General features: G+C 41.3%; 1 protein-coding gene across 1 annotated transcript in view; it reads right to left on the bottom strand.

Moving 5' to 3' along the window:
- LHX4 (LIM homeobox 4) overlaps positions 1-26,745 on the bottom strand; it is a 54,625-nt gene extending 27,880 nt beyond the window's left edge. Inside the window, exon 1 of the mRNA XM_029283203.1 lies at positions 26,673-26,745. Coding sequence (XP_029139036.1) covers positions 26,673-26,745 — 73 coding nt within the window. The remainder of the gene's footprint in view (positions 1-26,672) is intronic.
- Between the last annotated feature and the right edge of the window lie 509 nt (positions 26,746-27,254).

The following is a 27,254-nucleotide window of genomic DNA, read 5'->3' as shown; positions in this document are numbered from 1 at the left end:
TTCTTGCGGAGAAAAAAAAGTTCTTGCAAGGTTGGAATTGATTGAACTTTTTAGTCCCACCCAGTCTGCTGTTACCACCGCAGCCATGCCCACCCAATGGGCCACACCCACCCGGCACCCAACAATGCATAAGTGGGTTTTGGGTTGCAGTTTGGGCACTTGGTCTCTAAAAGGTTCGCCATCACTGGTCTATCGGCTAGCCATTAAGGCTACGCAGCATTGTAAAAATATGCAGATTCTTAGTTTTCTAAACTAGAAAATGCTTAAAAGAAACTAGGAAAAAAATGTTGATTCAATGATTTAGTAAAAACAAAACTATTGCTTTTAAAGGCTTTGCGATTTTTTAATATTGTTATGACAACTCTCTTTTCAGAGGTTTTCTATTTTTTACTTAAAAAAACCATATTACTAAAAGTTGTTTTTTTTTGTTCCTTCTTTCTATCATATTGATCATTCTGCTCTGAAGAATTAGTTGTAGTGACTATACTAACTATCCACCTTCTAAAATCCTTTCCAAACTCAACCCACTCTTCCTCCCTCCCTCCCTTTTGGCACAATTCCTTGAGTCAAATTGTGGAATCCAGACATTTAATAAGTGACAGTTCTACTGCAATTATTTTCATAACCCAGGAAACTTCACCTGCTAACTTCTGACTGATTGATTTCTGTCACTAAAAGCTAGCAAGAAATGGTTTGGAAAGTATAGTACACTAAGTTTGGATTCCATCCTGAGAAATCCTGTAATTAATGGGGTGACCTACATTTTCTCAAGAAAAAAGTAAAAATGGAAATAATATTACTATAGAAGTACAGTACATTTCACCATAGTGGGAGAGGCTGTGACCTGTGTGCCTGTTCAATCCGGATAGCAAATAAGGACATTGACTTTCATGGCTTCATCTATCCAGTTTTATTATGCTTCGAATAAAGGATTGTCCTACGTAAACTGGACACAAGGATGCAAAGTGCTGGATGAGATGAAGCTGGGGTCAAAAGGCTGCTATGTGGGTAAAGCCTGGCAGAAGGTGCCATTTTGCTGAATTTTGACCACTATCCTGCTTGCATGACCAAGTTCAGTTTTATTAGTCAGACCAGTAAAATACAGTCTGGTTGTGCACTCTGTCTCTACGTGTGTTGTCTGTCTGCAAGAGAAATGGGTAGGGTATACAGCTGCAAAGAGATGGGAGTTCATCTCTCTTTCTATCTTCTTATAGTTCCAAATAATGAAAGATGTTGTAAAGTCTGCCAGGGGAGATTTCCCAGTAAAAGCAATGCACATAAATTCCAATATATATGTCTGAAAAAAGATTGATTTCTGAAGAAGCAAACCACAGAGCAGATAACGGTGTGATATTTCAAGAGATATTTATGCATCAGAGGCTTCTTTCTATTCCTTCCCCCCTCTTTTGCCTCCTTTTTTCCGGGAAAGGAGGCAGTTTTGGAATGGCAGGAGACTGACTCACAATAAATATCAAGAATTTGTTGCCTTTTTTATGCCCCTACAAAACCTCTGGATGGCCAAAAAGGGATCTCAGAGGCTTTTGTATTGAAATCCCAATGAAACAGAACCATTGATTGGCTTATTTACTGAGGAGTATTCTATTGCTGGAAAAAGATTCTAATTCTCAAGAGGACTGAATCATGGACCCCTTGTTACCCCCACCTTCCTTTGGCTGGCTGAGATAAAAAGCAGGGTCCCAGGGAAGAACTGACCAGAGCAGGATTTGAAATCAGGTTTCAGCAATGATAGTAGGAGAGCATTCTCCTGAGGTTAGCAGGCTGACTTAAAGAGGCTGTGTTCAGATATGTGAACAACCGGTTCTCTGTGTGGATGCCGCTTCCGGAAATCCATTCTGGGCCTGGGCAACAAAAAATTAGCTACCGGTTCTGCTGAACTGGTGCGAACTGGCTGAATCCCACCACTGGTTGTGTTCTTTCTGCTTTTGTCTTCCAACTCCTGCCATTAATTTCTTCCCCTAAGATGGCTGCCTAATAAAAGCCAAGTCTTTTGTGCATTTTCAACATCTATTATACAGGCCTGCTTGTAGACTATGTAGGGTTTTGCAGTGCATGAAAAGCTGCAAGAGAGATGGAGAGTTTGACTAAGAAAAGAATTGTATATACAATGGGAAATTATGCCAATATGATATAACCTTCATTCCTAAAACAGTTGTTTCCAGCTGCAAACATAGGCCTCACCTATTGGAAAGTGGCCTTTTTCAAAAACATACAAACATGTTATAGGGACTCTTATTCCACGGTTTTCAAACTAAATACAGTTCACTGTCAATCCCACACCAAGGTCCCTGAACCTCAATTGTCCATCCGCATTACTGGAAGGGTTTGGGATTTTTTTTGGCTTGGCAATAAGGAGGATTGAGAGATTGCAGCTCTGAAGGCAAAAGATAACTGCTACACACGCACATGCTAAAATTTTTAAAAAGTGCTTCTTTTCCCCTTCCACAGTGTTGGCATTTAAGCTTTGAAGAAAAAGAACGTCCATTAATGCCAATTGCCTGCCCTTTTTCCCACCAAAATTTAATTGCTCTTATGAAAGGAATGTTAAATCTGATTGGAAAAGAGAACATTTTCTCACAGTCAAACATTTAATTCTCTTCTTTTCACCCTTTCTAGCAACCTCTCTCCCTCAAGGATGTACAGTATTTTTGAGAGCACCCTCCTTGTGTGCTCTGACACACATATCAGCTAAAAGAACTGTTTTCTGCTCCATCTAATGTTCCAGTTTGGAAACTTGCATGGGCTACCTACGCGGAGTTTAATATCTGCAGATAATTCAAATATTTTGATTCCGTTTAATTCATTGATCTAATCCACAAAACGTGCAATAAATCATTATGTACCATTAAAAAGTTCAAAATAAAAATTCAGAAAGAACAGGAAATTCCTGGATGTGAATATGCAATAGATTTTTTTTAAGGTGAGGATATACAGCTTATTCCAGATGAAATTGGCCTATTGTTATATGTTATTACAGAGGCCATAAAGGTTGCCTCTGAAGTGTTGTATGCAGGCTATAATGCACAGGGCTTTTTAAATAAACACACTTGCATTATTCTTCCTCATATTAGCCTTTTCTTCTTGGTTTCATGATAATCCCTGAAGCTCTTACCTTTCTTTTCAGTGGATTTTCCAGCCATTTTATACCTGAGACTCCTCTCTAACCAGTCTTATAAGAAAAAAAAAGTGAGAGAAAGGCATTTGTAATATAAATGAATTCTCTATCTTATTACTGTAATTCAATTTTTAAAGCTGTCCAATTGCCAAGCAATTGAAGTCATGAAGAATGAAAGAAAAAGCCAAATAATAAAGCAGGGGCAAGGGAGAAACTTTAGTCATTGCAACCCTCCAAATGAGATTCCAATTCACATTATGAAGTAAACTGAGCCTCTCCTCCTCCTGAATTTCTGTATTAATTAAACTTTCATCTCAACTTTTCCTGTAAGGAATCATCCCATTTTATTTTCACTACAATTTAAAAATGAGCTAGTCTGAGAATAACTGCCTTCCCATAACCTTAGATCAAGGTTCTTTGGTTAAATTGTGGTTTTAGGACAAACTGTAGTATCCTGATTTGCTTATATTGCTGGGCCATCATGGATGGATTCACTCACCAGATTGTGCCAAAACCAAGCCTCTTAGAGGTTTCAACGTCAGTTTTGAAACTAATCATTTCATGCCACAGATTCAATACAATACATAGGTATCTATCTACATAATGGTTGTTACCTAGTTTAACCCATTTGCAATGATCTCATATATAAATGTCATGACTTATAACCTTGCATCAGGATGTAAATATGTAAAGAAGAACTTCCATGATAGCATCATTGTGCATGTATTTCGTTTCAGCACCGTTTATTATTATTACTGTTATTTCAAATGCTCGTTAGAGAATATCAGGTGTTTATAATTTTACAGAGCACTTTTCCGTAATTTCAATTTTTTAGAATCCTGATTAGCAGTGAAGCATTATGTAAGGCCAGCCATAGTTTGACAAAGGAACAACATAAACTTCAGCTTTCAGATGATAATATAGTATGTGCTAAACAAAACCCCAAGAATATAGAAGTGTGGTTATTTTAAAGCAGAATGCCTGATGAATTAACTAAAAGAGGTCAGGAATCCGAAAAAGCCTCTAAACAGAGGCAGGTGGCAATGAAAGTTAATATATTCTATGGCAAAGTAAAAGCCTGACTTTTTGCCATTTTTCTTTCTTTGTAAATAATTAAATCATTTATTTTGTTTTTAAAGATGCTCATTTCACTTTTCCCCATGAAACATTTTTTTTATTTCAAAAATAAGATATTACATTTAAAATAACTACAAAGACAATAAAAAGAAAAACAAAATTACAGACAGTTGAAACAGACAATTACAGAAGAAAGAAAAGTGTGCACAACATGTACAGAATCAACATTAAATATTGAACACATATTGTTTACCCTGGTTGAATGCTTTTTGCCATTTGTTTTTCCGAAAATGAAAAGATTTTACAGAGATCTCTCTATAAGATTTAGAGAGCTTGCAAAGTGGCATTGAAAATTTTAATTGATCACTCAGTATCCTGAGATGCCCTATTCATTCACTATCCATGTAATTCCTGGATTGCTGTTTGGGATTATCTATTAATGAAGAAATATAACAATTGTCTGGACATGTGTTAGGGTTAGGGTTAACAATAACAGTTCCTGAACTAATCAAAATCTCCTTCCACCATTCCATCCAAAATTTAAAGGAAATAGGTAGCTAGTGTGTCATGCCTCCTCATTTTCAATCCAAGCTACGTGTTTTTCTGGTTAATGTCACCCATCCACCCACCTCAATCTGAGCCATTGCTACATGGAGAACTTCCCTGGCTACAAAGAGCCATTCTTTCTGTTTAAAAACTACTGTGAACTATGAAGAATAGCACATCAGCATTTTTGCAGCCAGAGATCATAGCCAAGATTGATCTAGGCTGTTTAACTAATTGCAGATCCCTGCAACCATTTCTAGGTGCTTATTAGCCCAAAGAAAGAAGGCAAAGGTGAATTGAAATTCCTTCTGCTTTTGCTTCACCAGAAGACTACTGCTTAGGGATGTACTGTTGTACTTGCCTTTTATACTAAAGCTGGAGGAAGCAGGTAAAAGAGAGAAAGAATAAGCTTCTCTTAAATTCATGAGCTAGGAGGTGTGGTGAAGCAAGCTATTCTGTTAATGCTCAACAAGAATAAAATTAGAACTGTTAGAACTGTTTAGATCAGCCGAGTTGGAAATAAATTGTCTCATTTACTAATATTGTCTACAATATGAGTATGAACAGATCAGGAACTGCTTTCAAACTGGCATAGACTCCTCCTATGGAGGTATCCTTATCTCCAATACCATTTCTATCAGTAAAGAGATAACAGCATGTAAAACTATTCAGACTTCTCGATTTTTCCTTTCTTTAAAACTTGGTTGTTCCCTATGGCAGGAAATAAATCAACCAAACTATACAGAATCCACCCCCCCCCCAACAACTAGCAAAACATGAAAATAAAACAAGGCTTCAGTAAAAAAAAAAAATTATATGCCCGCTTTGACTTTGTAAGTACAATTATCTGTCCTGAGAAATCTTGCTGATCTATTCTCCTATCTTTCCATCTAGCAATTTTGTAATTTATTTTAACTATAATATAATAGGAATACAGTACAGTTAGTGGAATTATACACTGTGGAATTATTCACTGTGATCAGATTAAAATCTAATGCTTTAATGCAACAAATATTTCCACTTTATGTTTATAATATGAAGTGTTTACTCTACCTTTACAATACAGTACTTCATTAGAATAAAGAAGCTTCTTTTGTGTTTCTCTGTTAAGAATAGACAGTTATCTAGCCCAGTGGAATTAGATTTGTACTGCTGTTTAATTGACCAGTTACAAACTAGTGCTACTGGGTAAAGAGCTAAGTTTTTGAACCCTGAGTCATGTTATTAATCCTGTTTTTCAAAGCCAAATTACCTCTTCAGTTCCTGGCCCTGAAATTGTAATGAAGCATTGTGGAATCACTTGAAAGCAGTTTCTTTCCAGAGTTTTCAGTACAAGTGAAGTGGAAAACTCCCTGATCAGGGAATTGCAAGTCTTAAATTTTTAACAGAAGATTTTGCTTAAAACTTAGGATGTTTGTGACAATTTCTTTTGCAATTCCTATGTCTGGTTCTTTTAAAATTATCTTTTGTTCAGTATTGGACTGAAAAATAAATATGAAACATTAGAGTGCTAAATATACTATAGATTGGCCATAAACTGGCCAACATTCTCAGAAACTATTAGGGATTTCAAAAGAGTCTTAATCAGGTACTTTATACATCATTAATATTAGAACATCCTGTATACCTTGCTTCCTAAAATTTCAAAATGCCTCCCTGTCCTTCAGAATGTCAGATGGTAGCAGAACTAAGGTTCCAGAATGGAACTATAAGTTAGTAGGGACTCTTTTGTGGATGTTTAGGGCATGAAATATGCAACTGTTATTCCGTTGTTGGAGAAAACATCAACTCCATTCCACAGAAGACCTTTAAAATGACACTGCATTGTTCCAGCAACAAAGATTGTGATAATCTGCCACTGTGAAATGGATTCCTTCTGACCAACAGCCTCAGCAGTGGCATACGTATCAGTAGTGAACACTATATGAAATATGATTTCAGATCACAACAATTTATTAGATAATGCCTTCCAAATATCTTCTTCAAATTAGTACGTGCCATGTCCTTTGATGAGCTAGCTAGGAATGGTGGGAAATGTAGTCTTGCACAGCTAGGAGTATAGTATAATTGAAAGCTGCTCAGTGACATCATTTGAGATAAGTGGTATCAGTAACCTTTCCCCAAATCCTATTCTAACTTATGAGCAAGTTAAATAATTAAATAAGTTGTAAGGTAACATGTGAAGTCCAATATAAACCACAATAAGCTTTATATGAGGAAACGTCTCAAAAATGGGAAGAGAATTAGAGAGGAACCTGAAATATCATATCTCGAAGTATGGATGGAGATCACTCAAAACCAAAACAATATTACATTATAATTTAGGAAAAGCACCTCCAAATTATGGAACTGTGGACTTAGATAAGAAAAAAAATGTTGTCTTTCTTTAAGAAAAAAGAAGCTAAACAAATTGCAAAGAAAGTAGCTGTCTTTTTACAGTGTAAAATGTAGACATGTTTCTGTGTTCGTTCTTCTACCATTTTTTCCATAAATGAACACATCTGTTTCACAAACACAAACCACAGAGCTGCCTCTTATTTTCAACAAATCTGCTAGTCTTTTTCTTTCCAATATACATGGAGAGTTATGTGTACTGAACTTGCTTTCAGTGGCCACAGATTTGATTAGGTTACCAGCTAATGGACCTACTCTTTTAACCCCAAGTCAAACACAGTTGAAACATCCAAGAAGATGACTTTGTGGGAAGAGGCTCCCACTCCACACACACTCCCTCCCCCACTGCCCAAGAGACAACAGATTATGTTATCTCTCTTTCCACTTCTTTCTACTCAAACAATATTCTTACTGGGCTGCATGGAATTTGTGTGGAAACAAAATCAGAAAGAGAAGTGCAGAAAGCTGTCCAAATTAAGCTTTGAGTTCCATTCAGTCCCCAAAGTATCTGTCTACCTATTGCTTTGGAAGGAAATGGGGCAAGATTTTGAGATGAGACCATGCCAAATTGTCTTTAGTGCAAAAATATCTTATAAATTCACTGTTATTCTTCCTTCCAAGTGTAGTGATATAACTTCTATTCAAAAGCTTGCAGCACAGGAATTTTAGCTTGTGCTGCATTAATAGTTATTTTGACAGCATCAAGATATTTAATATATTACTGAATATTGGTTTCATGTTCCTCACCTAATTTGACTTTCAGCATTAAAGAAATAAAAAAGTGTCATTAAATATTTTAAAATGTGCTTTTATATTGTAGAAATGAAATAAATTACAGTGCCATATGCTGGTCTCTATTTTAAACTGATAATCATTGCTTGTATCCTTTTCCTTGATTGTGTCAACCACACTTCTGAGATACAGGGGTCTTTTGCATACTAAAAATGTTTCACAGGGATTTTTCTTGTTTTCCGTCTTTTACTATCCAAGATTATGTGTACTTTGCATGCCTATATTTGTTGCACTGATGGACCATATGATGGACCTAAGTACTGAAACACACTAAGGCCATTTTCCTAATAGTTTAGACTCCTGGTCATCCTTCCTTAGATTGGCAAAAGGCTCTGCTGCTCCAAATTCATCCAGGTTGTTGATTGCAGCTGGGTTCTGTAACATCTTTTGTGTCTCTAGTAGCTAAGTGCCAAACTGGAGCGAGTTACCAATATATCCCCACACCTCACTTTTCCTTCTGTCAGCAATGAGAGGTAGGCCAGGTCAAGGAATAAATTCTACAAAGACTATTTTAGCATTTTATTGCTGCCACATGTAATAACAGAATCTTGAAAGTCTGATCTGTATTCTTTCTCCCCCTTCTTACATCAAAGAAAATCAAGGTGGAGAAATCTTGAGTTTCTTTCTCACTCACTCCTCCCTCCAGTACTAAGTTAGTATTTAACTAATGCCCGTTGAATTCTTTCTTCAAGGCTATCTCTGTTCTCCTTTACATCTCCCCCCTGGTACCATCAACTTTTCCCTCTAGGTTGGAAAATATACAGATCTGAATATTGTAACAAGAAAAGATAGGGCTGCTATACGCACTTCAACACTGTTTCAATTTTGCACATACCTGCCTTTGTAATTCTACCTGTGAATTGTGACTCTTGACCCCTCTCACCCTCTACTTTGCTTTTAGAGCCTTAAGCATTTTATCCAGGGCAGCTTTATTTTAGTGAAAGGAGATATTAATTAAGCTCTTGAAAGTGACACAGAAACTTTGAAATTTTGGAAGTATTTATTCTTTCCTTTCTGGTTTCCTCAATTCAGGGTGTCTGTTCTATGTCCAACCAAAGCTCTGCTCTAACTATTTCTGGGTTCCAGGCACACAGTATTCATCATTTTCAAGGCTTTTGACCAACTGATGGTTAGTGGCTTCTCAATTAGCAAATGATTTTAAAAAGAAATATAAGCATATCTTTGTAACAAGGTCATATAAATAAATAAATACACAATGAAAAAAAAGAGGAGGAAGGGGGGAAATATAAGAGCCCAAGTAAAGTAGACAGGAAAAGAACAGAAATCAAAATATACATAACTTATAATTTGAAGACATGCTTTCTAGATAGATGTTGGGGGTTTTTCTTTAATTTGTCTGTGATTCACACTTTCTTCCACCCACCTTCTTTTTGGTCTTTTTATTTAACCTGCCCTTATAATGAAAAAGACTCCTAGTGAATGGTGAAGGCACCAGTGGCTCACTCATCAATTTAGGAAGGGGTTCACAAATCTCAAGAAAGAATGCCAGTTGCCATTCTGGGGATTGAGAGATAGATAGAGATATTGTAAAAAGGCCATAACTAAAAGTATGGTTAAATTTGGAAAGAAGACATAGTCAGTCAAGTTGCTGGGAAATTAAAAAAAAACACCCTTGGAAAATAGATATGAACTCACTCATTAGATGGTGCAATTTTCTCTTAGTGTTCTGCAGACCCTGGAGAAAGGAGATTACAAGTTATACACACTTCCTAATTTTGGGGGCCTCCTCATGTATTTCGATGAGGAATATGGGGACAGTGTCATAATTAATGCAGAATTCAGCTCTATCAATGTTTTATTTCCCTTAGTTAAGACTGCATGGGCTTCCCAAAATGTCAGTGAGTTATTCAGCTCTTCCCCATAAGTGGCAATGAAAACTTTATAGCATTACTGACATTGCAGATTTTGTTTATGCCACCAATTTTAGCTCCTCTTTTTAAAAGAAAATAAAATCCAATAATGGTTTCTTCGTGAAGTGCATTAGTTACCATAGAAACAGCGATGTCACTCAAATGGGCAGAACTTGAACATCACCCAAAAGTACGGCTTGAAGGAAGTGACGGTGCTCCTTGAGCTGGAGCCAAAGTTGGGAATGACTTGTCCCAGTCAGTGACAGGAAGTTGTTGCGTACACAACAGGAAGTAGAGTATTTTAATGACATCATTAAAATTTTGCAAGTTAGAAATTAGAGCAGTATGGAACACAGGAAAATTAGGGCTACCAGATTTAATTAGTAGATTAATTTATTTACCCTAAGATTTAAATTTATTTACTGTATTTATAGCAATTTAGCGTTCATATAATACTTTGAATGTTAAAACTTTCGTAGACATTGTAACGTGACTCTCACATTTCTACAGGATCCTTATCATTATGGAGGTAGGGATGGCAATGGTCATGCTGTAATCTCTACCAACATCATGTTACTTGAAGTATGACCAAACAATAAATAATAGTAATAAATTAAAATCAATCATGTATTGAAACACAGTAATTAAAACAATATGCCTGAAATAATTTGAACACATAAAGCAAGGTGCAACATAGTGTCTATATCTCTAAGTCAACTATGTTCCAAAATATTATGGGTTTTACCTTATCTGAGATTGATAGATTCTCACTCAGAAATCCAAAAGTTATATTTATATTATATTAATTTGTCCACATATATTCTTTTATTTTACCTTTTTTATATAATGTAAAATAAAATTATATGAAGTGTTAAATTACAGAATATTTAATGACAGAAAAAAAATCAAACAAGGGAAATATTCCTTGAAAAAAAGCATTTATTTTATCCCATTGGTTCTTCACTTCAAATACGCTAGTTTTTAACTTGCTTTTCCTTGCTCTTTCATCAGAAGATCATCTTGTCTCACTCCAACTGCTCGGATTATCCCTTATTTTAAGATGTAAGTTTCAAGTCACATTAAACAGAAAGCCTAACAGATTTTGGATGCCAATTTTCTCAGCAAAGTGCCCTTGATGGAGTAGGTTGCCTCAATTCTTATAAGCATGTCATGAGTAAAAGCAAGGTTAAATATCCCTAATCATATCTGAGAGCAAATTTGTTTACAGTACAGAATGCAATGGAGGCTGAAGGTTTTGGATTCCAACAGAGGAACTTGTCAGGAATCCATGAGTGCTGCATCATGCTAAGCTTTTGCTACCTGAAATGATGCCTCACTCTGATTAATGGTAGGATTTATAGAACGCCAATTAAATTGCAACAATAAAATAAAAACCACCTCAGTCCTGCAAAAGGGGAGAAAGGGGAAGAGAAGTGATAGTGTGGTCTAAAACCTAGAAATGCCTGAAATGATGTTTCCTTTGGCAAGATTTACAGACAGCGGGAATAATCCCAGTAAAACTCTCCTGTAAGACTTGCATCCTGGAGTCTAGTTCTTCTGCAGAGCTGAGAGAGCTTCCAGGAAGTATATCCAGGTGAGCAAATGAAACTCTGAGACAATGCCAAATTTTAAAAGTCATTAGCAACCCTTAAAGCTGGAGTATTGTAACAGAAAAGCAATGTTGCCTGGGCACGCTGTGCTTCCTGTAGTCCATTTCTGTCCATTTCCATTATAGGTGACAAGAATAACTTTCCAGATTTTATCTGGCTGTAATCATAATCTCTGACTTGTATAAAGTCTTAGCATCCTGCAAAAGCATGCTAATAACAATAGCAACACAATTCATAGTGTCACTGATGGAGTGCCCTGGCTAAATTCAGTTTTAGGATTCATACATGAAACAAAGATAGGTTATAGGGCAATGATACTCTTAATTTATTATCCCAGTTTCATCCAAGTCAGTACAGATATGCTTCTGTAAGTGTTCCATTATGCAGAGGTCCATAATTCAAACAAAAATATGTCACCTCTGACTGGAAGATCAAAGTATAGAAGCAATTAAAGGACTGTTGGGTTAAAGCAGATTGATTGTGAAACTCTCTCCTAAAAATATCAAATACTTCCTGAGAATTACTTTCCTTGTTTAAATGTGGTACTTTTAACATACTTTAAGTTTTGAATCCATGAAGCAGAGGATTTAAATAGCAGCTCTATTACACTTCTTCTTCTTCTTATGCCATATCCGTTATCGGACGTTGGCGATCATGTTGGCGATCCTATTTTTATCAGCAGCCACATGAAAAAGTGCTGCTGAGTTTTGTCCAAACCAGTCCCTTAGAGTTTGAAACCATGATGTTCTTCTTCTGCCTGGACCTTGTTTGCCTTCAATCTTTTCCTGGAGGATTAAATGAATTATACTGTATTTTTCTGGGTGTCGCATCACATGTCCGAAATAGTCTTAACTTTTGTTTTTTAATTGTTTTGATGATTTCCCTTGGCTTTCCCAGGAGGCTTATCACCTCCTCATTTCTGATCTTGTCAACCCAGTTTATATGTAACAGCCGCCTGTAAATCCACATTTCAAATGCTTCTAGTCTCTTCAGGTGGCCTTCTGTCAGAGACCAACTCTCTACTCCATAGAGCAGGATAGAAAAAATATAACATCTGACAAGCCTGATTTTCAATCTTAGGCTTATGTCGTGACTGCAGAAGACCTTTTTCATTTTGAAGAATGCTTTTCAAGCTTTCTCTATCCTTGTCTTTACTTCAATGGTCATGTCCTAGCTTTCATTTAAATTAGAACTGAAGTGCGTGATCCTTTCAACTTTTTCTAATTTATTAGTGGTAAATTAACAGGTTGTTTGCTGACGACCATGATCTTGGTTTTTCAGGTGTTAAGCTTCAAGCCATATTTTTCAGATATTTCTGTGACTCTGTTGATGAGTGGTCTTTATGCTTACTGGCAAGCAGAACTGTATCGTCAGCATATCTTAAATTGTTGATCCAAACACCGTTTACTTTGATGCCAGCCAGCATCAATGTTCTCCAGTGCCTCATTGAAGATTGACTCAGAGTAGATATTGAACAACAGTGGAGACAGAATACATCCCTGTCTGACCCCTCTTTGTATTTCTGCAGCAGCTGAATATTTTTGGCCTAGTCTCACATTTGCTATCTGATGCCAATAAGGATTCCTTATGATTTGGATTATTACACTATTACACTTGGGAAAAGTAATAGCTGGCATTGCAAAGATATTGGGTGGGGTGGGGATTCCCTCTGTGCCCTAGAAGAGGAGGTTAGCTAAATGAACACTTATTAGCAATGAGAGACAGAATTGCTATGATTAATTGCTAAATGCAAGAACAAGCCAAAGCAATCTCCATCTTAAAATATGGGCACCTAAAGACCTCTAATCCACAACTCAGCCAAATCTTCATCTAGAAAATCTTTCCTTTCAACAATACAGCACACTCTTTTTTACTCTGGGGTGGATTCACAATGGGAATACTGATTCTTCCCTCTGCCAACCATACCATAAGCTTAATATTGATGGTGACTGAAACCATGATTCTTATCAATAATGTAAAAGGATTAAAAAGTATAATCAGTAAATCTATTACACATTCTAGAGGCACTACACAGGGCAAAATCTGGAGCAGATTGTCCAGGAGAGGCTCAAAACAGCTTGAGGGTCTTATATAAACATACAACAAGAAAACCTTAAGTTGAAATGTTGGAATATATTGAAATGATTAAACACTACCTCTACCAAAATTAAGGTTCAGTTTATTTTAAGGGGCCTTTCCTCTGCCCTGGTTATCTGTTAGTCATCCCCGTATTTTCAGTTAGAACCTTGGAATAGGACTGTTGGCTGCCATCCACAATGCAATCTCCATATATTCCTGTTTCTGTAAGAAAAACAAAGAGTCAGAGGCCCTAACCTGAAGTTTCAGAAAGGTTCCAGAATGTCAAGCTAAGCTATTTCTTGCTGTTTCATTACTATACTTGAAAACATACTCAACAAGTGAACTTTTCCTAAAACCAAGACAATGTATCATGCCACAGTCCCCACATAGTCACCTTTCTTTAATAGCGATCGTGAGCAACTTCATACTGATTCCAAAGACGGCTTGTTCATTTGCATAATACTAATGCCATAATAAACGGGCAGCCTTCCTCCTGCTACCTTGTGGCGTTGCACCTGCCTCTGAAGCAACTAAGGATTAATTGCTCATCTTGCCTCATATGAAAAGAATGAGGTGCAGCTCATTCTGAAAGCCAAGGGAGCTTCCCCAAAGCCCTTCCAGCATTACATTCAGAGTTTGCCTATTGAAAAGAAACATTCAACCATGAGCGCCAAATGCCACTGATGCAGACCCCAACGCCAGCTAAGTGTCCTTTGATAGGGTGGGTGGAGGTGCAGTTTGGACCCCAAGAAAACAGCTGTTTCTGAATTATAAGCTTTTGGCTCAATTAAGATAACCTTTATTGTCATTTTTTACTGTGGGCACGACGACGCACATCAAAAATGAAATTTTAGTTGCCCACTCTCAAAGTGAACACATACATGACACACACCTAAACATACTATATACAACATATACATACTATATACAACATATGTATAGGCCTACACCCCTACATATATATAAAATATGAATATTAAACACTGTCCATCTTGAATATTCTCGTATATCTAGGGCAGAATCCAGTATCAGCCATCTTTTATTAGTTTACAGACTTTGTCAGATGTTGGCGTTTTCTTCTTTTACATTCCTGACTTTATATAGTCCGTGGAGTTCTTCCAGACAAACATCTTTCTGCTTCAGAGCTCTTCTAACTCTGGTATAAAATGCAGCCCAATTAATTTGTATGATTTTGTGGATCTGTTCTCTGCCTTCCTTTCTTAGTGAGAGACTTCTGAATGTGCAATAGCTTAGGCAAAGAGAAGGGGGGGGGAAGCTGACCAAAGTTTATTAGCAACAGAAACATTGGATTTCTCTGTCGTTCCCCAAATAGACCAGAGAGAAGCCTCTCTTTGCTTTTTGTTTCAGCAAGAGACTAAACACAGTACAAAGCACTTATCTGCTTGGGGTTGGGTTTGTTGTTGTTTGCTTTTTTTCCCTTCTCCTTACACAGGTACTTAAATCCCCCCTCCTAAGGGGTTGAGCATGCATAATCAATAGGATCTGGGGGAGTGTGCAAAGTATCAGACTGCTTATTTATCTATCTTGAGATTTTCATGCAGTTTCAAAAATCTGGTTACCACATAATTTGGGCACTGTGTACCAATATATGGACCACACCTATTTTTTCTAGAAACCCATGGCATGTTTTGAAGTTTATTATGCTTTAGGAAAGCAGAATCAAGAAGACAAAAGTTCTTATATTTGGGATGTGAAAACATGATGAGATGGGAAGTAGGAGACAATGAAATGAGACAGATATTTAGGAGAAAAGCTGTGACATGGCTTTTGGCTCTGTTACAGATCAGTTAACAATGGGGCACAAATTCTGCTTCAACAAATGGAAAGTGTCCCTGAAAAAAGATTCCAGCTTTCAGAATTGTAGGTCCAATGCCATGCTTGGCAAATATCCCTTCCTACCCTTTATCACTCCCTCTGACTTTAAACAGAAGAGGTGACTTCTAGAGAAACTGAACCAAAACAGGCTATGGAGAATTAAGAAAGATGAAACACTATTGGTAAGGAAATATATAAGTATAAAATTCTATTTGGGAGTAAAATGATATGCAAATAAATTTACTATTAAAATGCCTTGGTGGCACAGTGGTTAGAATGTGGTATTGTAGGCAAACTCTGCCCACAGCCGGGAGTTCAGTCATGACTGGATTCAAGGTTGATTCAGCCTTCCATCCTTCTGAGTCCAGTAAAATGAAGACCCAGATTGTTGGGGGCAATTGCTGACATTGTAAACAGCTCAAAGAGGGCTGTAAAGCACCATGGGGTGATATATATATTGCTATTGCTATTAATGATAATCCCCCAATTAGTCAATTCTAAAATATTTTTACTTTTAAAAAAATACAGATTAATGAGAGATAACATAATAGTCAATAATCAAGGAAAGTTCATGAGTGAACATTAATAAAAAATAAAAAAATATGGACAAAACTGACCATTCAGCTGATGTGTAACATATATGCATGTTTTGCTGTTTTAAAATTTTCCTTCCCTTCTCCTTGTCAAACAGTTCTTCAAATGCCTTTTTTAACATAAATAAGACAAACTGTTCATTTAACTCCCTATAAAGTAAAGACATATAAATAGTGAGATTTCAGGGAACTGTGGTAGAGATAATAAAAGTAACATTTCAAATAATTAGATTAGTCGGGGATACAAACAAAAGAGTAAAAGTTTAACAAACTTTGAGGAAAAGTCTGTGAAATGATATACATTGCAATATGCTTAGTGTGACAAGGAACACCATTACACATTTGATATATAAATATATATAAATAATTAAGTATCCCCCACGCCTCATCCAATCCTTCAATTGAAAGAATTATTTCACAATCCCATAGTTTTGCAAGAAGATGGATATCTTTCCAAACTAATTGCAGATTCAAATACCCATGTACATACATAAAAAAACATAAAAATATAATGTATTCAAAAGATTTTTTCTTAAAAAACTGCATGATTATTGTATCCAATCTATGTATATACAGTACAATCCTACAGATGGTCACTTAGACATAAACACAGAAAGTTTGTCACTAGGTTGTTTCAGAATTAATTGCACCACCGTATCACTAACAAAGAATAGATGATGAGTGTTTTCATTGTGGATAGTCACCTGTCTCATTTTGCATGTATTTGTGCTTTGAAAGAAAAAATAGGGAACCTAATCTTTCTTCAGACTTAGTTCTGCACCTGGCCATTGCCTTCAAGACAAGGGATATTTGCCAAGAAGAGGCTGGGACAGCACAAAAAAACAGCTAAATCTCAGTAAAACCTCATTTTAGTTTAAATGTAAATAAAATACAATATAGTTACTAATAATTACCCCAGGTAATTAATAACTTTTCCTTTTCTATCAATGCTAATGAGATTCAGTGTTGTGTAGTAGTTAAAGGGACCAGTAATAGTATATCAAGTCATTTGTAAGATTATTCATCAGGAATATGTCTTGTGTTAAATATTATGAGATACAAAACTAGTCACCATTTTTAAGCATGTACTAAAGAAATGTATTTATGTATTCATTATATTAACAACAGCAAAGGCAATAATAATTTCTATACCATTTTAGGACTCTTTTTGAGTCCAAGAGTGGTTTTTTTTAACTGCAATTTTTTTTCCTCAGGTGTATCAACCCACAGTGAATACATATTGAAATCTTTATTTTTTTAAAAAAATAAAAAAATTGTAGCCACAATTGTGGAGAAAAGCAGAAGTGATCTACCAGACAACATTCACTAGACTTATAAACAAGCTCAGGAAAACATTTATGTCAGTCTCCATCATTTGATTTGAAGGATGGGTCCAAATAAACCATCACAACATGATGGATCAGCTTCTTTGGGCTTCAAATATGATCCACCTTGGAAACCTCTGAACAGACTGAGCCTCAGGTTAATTAGAAGGGGTTGGAGGGAAAAGTCTGTGAGAATTTTCCATAGGCCCTGAAACTCAAGCAAATGTTAATTCACTTAAAGGACTAAAGTACTACAGGAAGGACCACAGGATTCATTTGATATGGTGTACATTTATACTGACTTTATCAAAAATACCTAGTTACAAGGGTGTTAGTGCTGGTCTCTTCAGCATTATTTCTTTCTTCTGATTTTATTTTATATTATTGTCCTAAATTAGGTAACTGTGATATAAATGGTTTTATCTGCTCATTTTGTTTTTAAAAGTTTTTTTCCTACAATAAAATCATATTTGTTCCAATACAATACAGTTTTTTTCCAAGATAGTTTATTTTTGCTGGACGAAGAGAATAAATGCAAGAAAGCTAATCTTAAATTGATCTACAATCTGCACCACTGAATCATGCCTCTGATCCAAAAATCACTAAGCTAAGGACCTGTTCATACAATTGCAACAGCAATTAGAAAGCTGCCACAAAGTCATGAAAAAATGCCTAAATGTATTGTTTGCAAATATTGATCCTCCACACACCCAAATTGCAATAGTTATTCTTAAAGATATATAAAATGGGAATGAAGCAAATTCACTGTCCAATATTCACAAACTTATAGAAATGTATATAAGGTATGTGTTCTTTCTTAAGATTCTGATACCATAGATCAACTCATAACTACTTATTACAAATTTTTGACAATCAGTGAGTGGTCTCTTTCATTAGGGCTGACCAGGACTTCTCTAGGACACAAGCCTGCATGCTTCTCAAACCACTTTGGGTGTGATGCCTCTACTGTCACCAAAGGGCAAGATTTATTGAAATTGATCTCGATTTGTCTTTCTTCTAGTTGTTCTGAGAACAAAAAACCAACTCTACAGACCAACTCTTGAGTAATCTCTTTCTGATTTGTTGGCTACTGTTAGGCTCTGCAGTAGGTTATTTGTTGAATTTGGGATAGACCTTGTTGCAATAAAAGGGGAAGAGGGAATTGGGAGGCCGCAATTGTTATAATTATTGTTTCATCATCTCATCTGTTTCATGGTCTGTTTTGGCTGGTTCTAGTCTTCAATAAGAGACTAAAACTTTAGATCAAAAAACAAGCTTGTATTTTTTTCAAACACACACACACACACAATCAAAAGATGAAGATGGCTGAATTGCTCATTGGAGGCTTGTTGGAGGACCCGAGCATTAAATGCATTAAACCTTAGAGGAGAGAAGCAAGCACTGCTCTCTCTAGCAAAGCGGAGGATCTCGGTCCTCTTAGGCCTCACTGGGCCCAAAACACCTCGCAGGAGACCAAAGGGGCAAAAAGCACCCGAAGGCCTCGTCTCTCTTCGCTTCGAATTTCTGGGGCGCTTCCGAACGGGGGCAGCATCACCTCGTTTCGCTCTGAAGGGACGCCCCCCTCGCCCGCCCCCGCGCACAGCACAGCGAGGTTGGCGCTCCTTCCCCGCGAGGGTAAAAGGCCTCTCGGCCTACCACGCGCCCTTACGCTCGTCCAAAAGGCCACTAACGGAGCTGAACGCCTTGCTTCAGCCTCGCGGGACTGGCTAGAAGGGAAGGCCGGCCTCTCGTCCGAGACTCGCGAAACAGTTTCCCTGGAGGTGGGGGTGGCAGGCCGCCTCTTCCCTTTTCGCGGCGTTCAGTCTCTCGGCCGCGAAGCACAAATATATTGGAATTCATTTGCATTTTACGAACGGACTTCCACCCCGCGAGATCTGCCCGCCTGTCCGAAGTGGAGGCGGGCAGGGTTTTCCACAACCTCCGGCGGCTTCTTTCCCCTCCGGGCTTTCCTTAAGGCGAACCCAGCTTCATTAGGACTCCCAAGAGGGTTAGAAAAACGGGCCTGCTCGGGCAAGCCTCCAGAGGAGCGGTGGGGCAGAAAAGCAGCGGGGAGGTTTCGGCGGCTCCTGACCACCTTCCGACCGTGCGAAATGTAGGGTTGCCGTCCCCTCCGGGCTGCCGTTGAAGGAACAGGACGGCTTCTCCGTTGCGCTCCACTCCCGGGAGATCTATTCGAAGTTGCTCTCCTTCCCCGGCGTTGCAGGAACTGCCCCTTCTGGGGCTCCCTCGAGCTTCCCCCCATAAGCAACGGGCGGTTCAAGAGGTGCCGCTCAAACCTCCCGAGGAAACCTGCGCCGCCCTGACCCCTAGAAGTGAATTAGCGCACTCGCCTCCTGGAGCTCGCCCGCCCGCCCGCTGTTCCGCCCACCTCAGCGAGGGCTAGGCTGGGAAGGAGGGAGCGAGGCAACCGTGCTCTTTCTACCGAGACCAGAACAGAAAGGGACTCGTCTCCAAGAAAATGAATTGGCGGGAGCCCTTCGTCTGCAAGAGAGAATTAAGTTCACCAGAATTAAAGGCCCTTGAAGAAGGGCCGACCCCTGGTTACGGGTCGGGCCTCTGAGACCCTTCCCTTCCAAAATCCGTCCGTCCGCATCGCCTGCAAAGGACAGGGCGCGAGCGAAGATGCAACGCGGTTGGGATTCTTTCGTCTCGCCCTGGGGTGAGGGAGAGATGTAAAGGCTGTTTCGTTGTTTTTTGGAGAGACAATCTCTTTGACACACCGAGCAGTAATTGAATACAGTATATATACCCCCCCCCTTCCCCTGCAAATATGACTTTCAAAAACTATAGCTTTGAAAATACAAGGGTTTTTTTATTATTTGTTTTGTTCTCGATAATTAAATTCGAGCGATTATCTTTTTCTGTAGCGTTTCCCAAACAAAAGGTGAGAAAGATGAAGATTAGCATATCTTTAAAAATATGCCAGCAATTTATTTCCACGTTTCTTTATTTTGAAGATAACTCCCCCCCCCCTTCTTCCGCTACTCTTTCTGTGTCGGTAAAGGTCCCAAATGAAATTAAAATACACGCATCTAAGGGAGGAAAGGTACATTTCGGCGAGCATGGCAGATTTCTCCCAGACTCTAATTGGAGTTGCGATTTTAGACAAAGCATTGTGGACTCTACAAGAAGGAGAAAACGATTGCAAGCAACCCCAAAGATAAGATCTGATTTTTCCTAAAACCACCAGGCAGCTAAGCGCGCAAAGCCTCCGGGATGTGCCGGGCCGCAGCCCCCCGCGACCGTGATCTTTCCCGCGCTTAACACGGGACCTGCACTTACAGGCACATCCCATCTACGTAACTGGCCCGATCCGCGGCGCAATAAAAACTTGGAAAAGCGCATGTTAGACCGTATGTATTCTGTCGTTTCCTACCATTAAAAAAGAAAGGTATGTGCTCAATAGGTATGTGCTGAATGCTGCCCCTCTACCTGCCTTTCTTTCCATTATTACGTTCTTCACTCTTTGTTTAATCTTTTGCTTCTGGTGGTTGGTTTTTGTAACTCTAAGCTGCTTTACCTGAGTTTTATCTATTGACTGCCCTAACTAGCAGACGTAAGGGAACTGTAGGTTAAATAAATTGCGGAACTCGTACAACCGAAACGAGCTCAAACCGATTCAAGGCTTGGGCAGGGAAGCAGAGAAGAGCGCGGCAGCTATTTCGGTTAATCCGAATCCTTTTGAAACCCGGAAAGCTATTCCTAAAAGACAGAGGTAGAGATCTCAGCTGCGGTGAACCGGGAGCAGCCTCTGTTTCGAATCTAATCTGTTGAAATTCGCCTTCCTATCAAATTGGAAGAAAGAGAAGAAGGAGATATTTAAGGTGAAATCCGGGTTCCACACCGAAGTCTATTTGAAGGAATAGAAGGGTTGAAGAAGAGACAGAATCTATCTAGAAAATGTAAAACTGTTAGTCCACTTATGGCCCTACCCACCGAGGTGGAGAAGAAATGAGCTTTTCATCGGAGAGAACAACTGAAGTATCTACATGTGTCCTTCCCGGAAAGTGTGTAATTAGAATTAAAGCCTACGGACACATTTACATGTCTCGCCCAATTAGACTTCGCTCAAACTGGGTTTTTTGGATAGATCATAATATTCGGATTTTCGCATCTGAGCCTACAGCAAGCAAATGACATCGTAGTTTAGCTCCTTAGGTGAATCTATTCGATCCCACGACCACGAAAGGTGGCTTTTTCTCAGACTTTCCTCCCTCCCTCCCCTTCCCCAAGCAATTTATCTACAACAAAACAGGGGGGTCACCAAGGAAGTCACCCCACTTGCTTGCTCTGTTTTTCCTTTCTACAGAGGGCAAGCTTGGCATTTTGCTCGAATTAAGGCACCTTTGCATCAAATCGGTTGGAGGAAAAATGTGACTGGAAAAAAATCAAGCAAATTATGCATCGCCGGCTTCTTATTAACCGAGGCTTCTTCCAGCTCTTAGCCCCCCCCCACCACGTTTTCGCTAATAGAAAATAAACGGAGCGCAGCCGATTGTTGCGCTTAGTTGGAGGATGGCGAACGGAGCCCTCTGGTCTTTGCTCCATTTCTAAGCCATGGGCAGGTTCGGGTTTTCTGGAGAGAAAATCCCGGGGAAGCAGCGGGGGGGGAGGGAAAGCAGGATAATCTATTTTATACCCCACCTCGGGGAGAAGGATATCTTACTGCCTCACACACAGTTAAGCAAAATTTGCTGATTTTTCCACAAATTTTCCGGGTCTCAGTTAGGCTTCCAGCAATTACTGCGGATTAGAGCAGAGGTCAGCTGTGCCAAGGGGAGAATTGCCTCGGAAGGGAGCCTCTCCATTTTGGCGCCTGTTGCCCCGAGGGGGCTGGCTCCGAACTGGGAAAAAGGCTGGAATTCCGTATGAAGGCCTTTTCGTTCCTCTAGCCCAGGGATAGGCAACCTTGGCTCTTTTATGACTCGTGGACTTCAACTCCCAGAATTCCTGATGGCTCAGGAATTCTGGGAGTTGAAGTCCACGAGTCATAAAAGAGCCAAGGTTGCCTACCCCTGCTCTAGCCTGTTTACCTTGGAGGTACGTCATAGGGAAAAGGAAAGAAAGAGATAAATGATGAAGAAAATCAGAAAGAGACGAGGCTTGATTTGGGGCCACCAATCCTGGGCTTTGAACCAGGATTACCTCCTGTAATTAGAAAAAAGTGAAAGGAAACGGACTCCAATGCTCAACTCCCCAAAGGAGATGCTTTGGGGATCTTATTCCAGCAACACTTGGCAGCTCAAAACAAATCCAAGGACATCCCACACCAAGCCCCGCCTCACCCATGTGTTCCCCAAATGTTTTAGACGGCCAACCCAACCTTTCCTAAACTGGGAGCACCATCTGGGAAAAGTCCACAACCCACCGTCCTTTGGAGGTCTGACACACCCAAGCTGGGCTTTCTCTCTACCTTTTGTGCCGGAGAGAGGAAGGGATAATTAGGAAAATATCTGACTGTGCCTCCAAGTGAGGAGCCACCAATGAAAGGGCCCCGGTCAGAGGGCCCCACATCTCCTGCATGAGAAAGGATTGGGAAAGGCCAGAACCGATGGGAACCAAGACGGCTATACTGGGCAGGGCAGCTTTGAAAGCTAAAGGAGAGAAATAGTATGTGGAAAGGTAGGAAGGTGCAGAGAAAGGGAGCGCAGAAAAACTGCTATTAAAATATCCCATCAAACCAACAAAACAGAGGTAAAACGTCAGTCTTTCGATGACTCCTGCTGTCAGTCTGCACATTGGTAGTCAAAAAGAAAAGGAAAAGCTGCGAAGGTGTGGAAGGTATGCAAAATATACCAGTTACCTACAGCTCTTGTGCTGGTATCAGTCTGCTTAGGAACACTGAACTTGACATTGGATTGTGTGTGCAAAAATACAAAAAGAGTGTGCGTGTATAGGAGCATATCTATGGAGAGAGAGAGAGAGAGAGAGAGAGAGAGAGAGAGAGAGAGAGAGAGAGAGAGAGAGAGATGTGAATCCCAGTGTTAACTGAGGAGAGAAAAATGTGGGTTGATAAGTAAATGGCTCCTGGCAAGGAAAGCAAGGCAGGCGAAAAAGTGAGAATGCGATTAGATAATTGGAATTTAACGGACTTTCTGAGTTATATTCTAGGCCTAATTGAATGGAACCAATTGACTCTCCATTAGACAAACTCGAGCAGTGACCCAGGCTATAAATTTGGGGCACATAGTTTGCAGAGAGTTCCCGAGTTGCCTTTCTGCTCTCAGTCGGTTCCTCCTCCCTAATTTAGTGGAAACTGGTTTCCAAGAAAATAAAAGGATTTGTCCCGGAGTGGCATTTTTAAGAAGAAGGTAAAGGCAGGTTTCCACCAAGAGGAGAATCAAGAAAGGATTCTTTATTGGAATAAATGCCGGGTGCGGAGAAAGAAATTAAAGCAGGAGGAGATATGAAGAAACAAAGCTGGTTCGATGTTAACAACAAACAGAGTCTTCCTGCCAATCTCGGGTCTACCACAAATCATGCCAGACCCGGGTTTCACAATTCATGTGTTTCACAACTTCCCATTTTACCTTCTAATCCAAGACAGTGACATCAACCCTCGGAAGTCTCTTTCCAGTAAAATCTAGACTTGTGGGGGTTGGGATAAGACCCTTGCATTTTGGAGGCAAAAGTCAGGGCATAAATCGTCCTAAAACTCATGGTATTTCAACTCTGGTTGCTTAACCAGCCATTAACAAGGTGCAAAGCCTCAGTTCAAAATGGCTGACTCCACTCAAGGTGTGAAACCAACTCAACACAAGTCAGGTTCTAGCTTAGGTGAGGCGCAAAGGTATTGCTGCCCAATGAAAGGCTGTTCTCAGGCAACTCACCTGCCCGCCAGGCACTTTTCTGGCTGAAGCCGGTGATTGGGTTGACTGAGAACCCGGCTAGGTTCCTTCCCGGGCAACCTGATCCACTAGAAAGTCGCCCTTCCTGCTGTTTCCACAATGGAACTTCTGAAATCAGCAGCAATTGCCCGAAGCCAAGCCTGCCTGGGAGGAAACGGAGGGGCGGTGGAAAAAAAGCCGCTGGGGGGGGGGAACAGGGTCAGGGTGGACGGGGTTGCCTTGCTTATGATGGGAGGGCCTGGGATCCCCACCCAAAATCAGCCTCCCTCTTCCTGGGGCCAGAGAACCCGCCTCCTCCTTGCGATAACTCCTCAAATCACCTCTGACACTCGGTGCGACAGAGGCGACCCTCGACTCCTATGGACTGGAAACGAAAGGGAGCCAGCTCTTGCGGGGTGCTCTCCTCTGGAAGAAGGACGCCTACGGGAAGGCTTTCCCTGGCCAAGGAGCCTGCACCGCCCGGTGAAAGCGCCCGATCCAGTGCAGCGAAGGCCGTCCGAAGCGGGGGACGAGAGAAGGACCCGAAAAGCCAGGGAAGTCAATGACGACCAGCCGAGGATGGAGATTGGGAGAAGGGGACTGACTCTGTGGCAGGCCAGCTAGACAGGCAGTGAGAGCCGGCCTCGAAGTGTTCGCACCACTGCTGGGCAGGACCTGGCCAACTTCACGAGGCCGCAGCGCTGCTCCGGCCCTCCTGAGCGCTCAGAGACCCAGCCGAGTCCCAAGCAGCACAAGGGGAAGGGAGGGCGATTGACCCGTCCTGGCCAAGTCCCAGCGCCACTTGTGGTTACCCGGGAGACCCTCGGCCCCCTTGACCTTCAGTTGAGGGGAGGGCTGGCTCCCTCGAAGCCCTGCAGAAAGGAAGGAAGGGGGGGGGTGCGAGGCTAAGGTACCTGGCGAGGATAATTTTACCTACGCTCCGCCTAACTTTCCCTTCCTAGCCTTCCCCTGACCTGAAGTGAACCTAAAGGCCCTCCGCTTTAGCTCCACCGGGGCCTGCCTGGGAAGACTCAGTTTCCCTAAGGCGCTCCCTCCTTCCGGCCAAAGCGCAGCCGCGAGGCCCTCCGTAGGCCACGGCGTTGAGGCAAACTAGCGGAGGCCGGCAGCCGGCGGTGGAAGTCCTCCCCTCTCCAGAGCGGCAGTCTGTAAGAAGCGCCGGACCCTCTTCCAACCTGGGACCGAGCCCTTCGGGTCGCAAGCGGCTCCTTCTGCCTAGAAAACGGAAAGCTCCCGTCCGCACCACGTACCGGTATGGATTCCTGGCTTGCTTAATGAGGCCAAACAGTGGCTCTTTCTCCAGGAATTCCCTCCCCCCCCCCAAGCAACCTCTTGGAAGCAAGGTTGGCGCACCTCTGGGAAGGCACCTCTGGGATGGCGAGCAGTGCCCGAGAGGACTGTTCCTAAAGATCCGCCCCGTTTAAATCAGAGAGACTTGCTTCTGACTCAACAGAGTTTCGGGGAGAATCGATAAGCAGATCCGCCGGGACACAAGGAAGGGGAACCGAGGCCAACCGAAAGAAGCTTGTTACTCGCGAAGGCCCAATTCATAGCAGAGCTCAGGTTGCAAAAGTCCACCCGTCGGAGAAGAGAGGTGGGCGTATGAAATATTCTGGAGAGACCCCCACCCACCCTTTCCCCTTGTTCCTTGTATGCGTGTGCCTCGAAGGCAAGGGCGCACTCCCGCTCCTGCCGCCGGTTTTCAATCCACTTCCCGCTTCCTCGACGCACCTCGTGGGATCCTCGGAACCTCCGAGGGGAGATTTCAGCAGTTAACTCTTCCCCTCTTTGCAGGGTGAAAGAGACGCCTTCTCACGACACGGCGTAGTCGCTCCTCATTTTCTCGAGGCCGCAGCAAATGCAGGCCCGGCTGATTCTCATTCTCCTCTCCGCTGAAGGAAGCTCTCCCCCCCCACCGCAAGCCCGGAGGTGCCCCAAACGCAAGCAACATCCGGCCCAGTAAAGGGACTCAAAGCAAGACTGCAAGTGACCTGAAGGGCAATGGAAAAGGACCGGCCCGCCTGCTTCTCACAAGCGAGAGGGCAGAGGCAAAGTTCTGGCAAGCCGCTGCTCAACCCGGCCTACTGCACTGGCAAGGCCATTCTCGTGCCTGCCCGACATCCTGACCGTTAACCTCCTGCCCACCCCACCCGCTTATCCGGGAGAGAGACCCGTGAAACTCAGCGGGACTCACTCCTGGGTGAGTACAGTAAGCTGGGAGCTGCTGCCACTCGCCATCTGGCAGGTGGTTGTTTCCAGCGCTAGGATTTATTGATCCATAAGGCAAAAAGACAACCCTGCAAAACAACCTGTCCTCCTCCTGGTCACAACCTTGGATGATCGCTTGCACAAGACACCCTTCCCCCCCCCCAATGTACACACATCGCCAGGCAGAACCTTCTACCCTTGTTCCTAACATGGACAACGCAGCTGTTTTAACAGCTCTCCTCCCTGCACCACTCAAGCTCCCCAAATTGCCACATTTCTTTATTCTTAAATTAACGTGGACGAGAGAACGAGGGAGTAGGGAGAAAAAAAAAGATGTCTTACGTTGCATGGGCACACCAAGAATTTCTGGAAGCGCCTTGACAGAACCTTCCGTAGCGAGTGCTGAGCTTTGCATCGTGTTATTTCAATTGACAGAGAGGACGAAAACGCTGGGCGAAGGGGGGGGGGGGCAAAAAAAAAACACCCAAGGGGATTGTTATTAAAATAAATAAATAAATAAAAAAACTCAGAATAAAAAAAAAATACGAAGTCTATTCGGGACCGATCCTTCTCGATTTGCAGAAGATTGGCCCCGGCTGGCTTCAAATCCCCTTGGAGCCTCCTGCTATTCCAGCTTGACCGTATCCCGGTTGGAAAGTGATGCTGCAGCAGTCGCCCGCTAGCTGAGTGCCGGTCCAGAGAACGCAGCTTTGATTCATTCACACTGCAGCGAGAGGGCGTGACGTCACTTTCCGCAGGGAAGCCCCGCCCCCACGGCCAATCCCGGCGCGCCTCCTTTCAAAACATTCTGGGCGGGGAAAATGGACCCCAAAGGATCTTCGAGAGTCCCTCGGAGGCCGCTGAGCCGAGCAGAGCCCCGCCAGCCGCCTCTTCTTTTTGCCTTTGGGCTGCCAGCAACGGCGT

Source organism: Protobothrops mucrosquamatus, unplaced genomic scaffold, assembly GCF_001527695.2.
Source record: "Protobothrops mucrosquamatus isolate PMUCROS unplaced genomic scaffold, P.Mucros_1.0 scaffold35, whole genome shotgun sequence".
Lineage (NCBI taxonomy): Eukaryota > Metazoa > Chordata > Lepidosauria > Squamata > Viperidae > Protobothrops > Protobothrops mucrosquamatus.
Note: the sequence above shows the minus strand (reverse complement) of the source record. Positions and strands in the feature narration are given on the sequence as shown.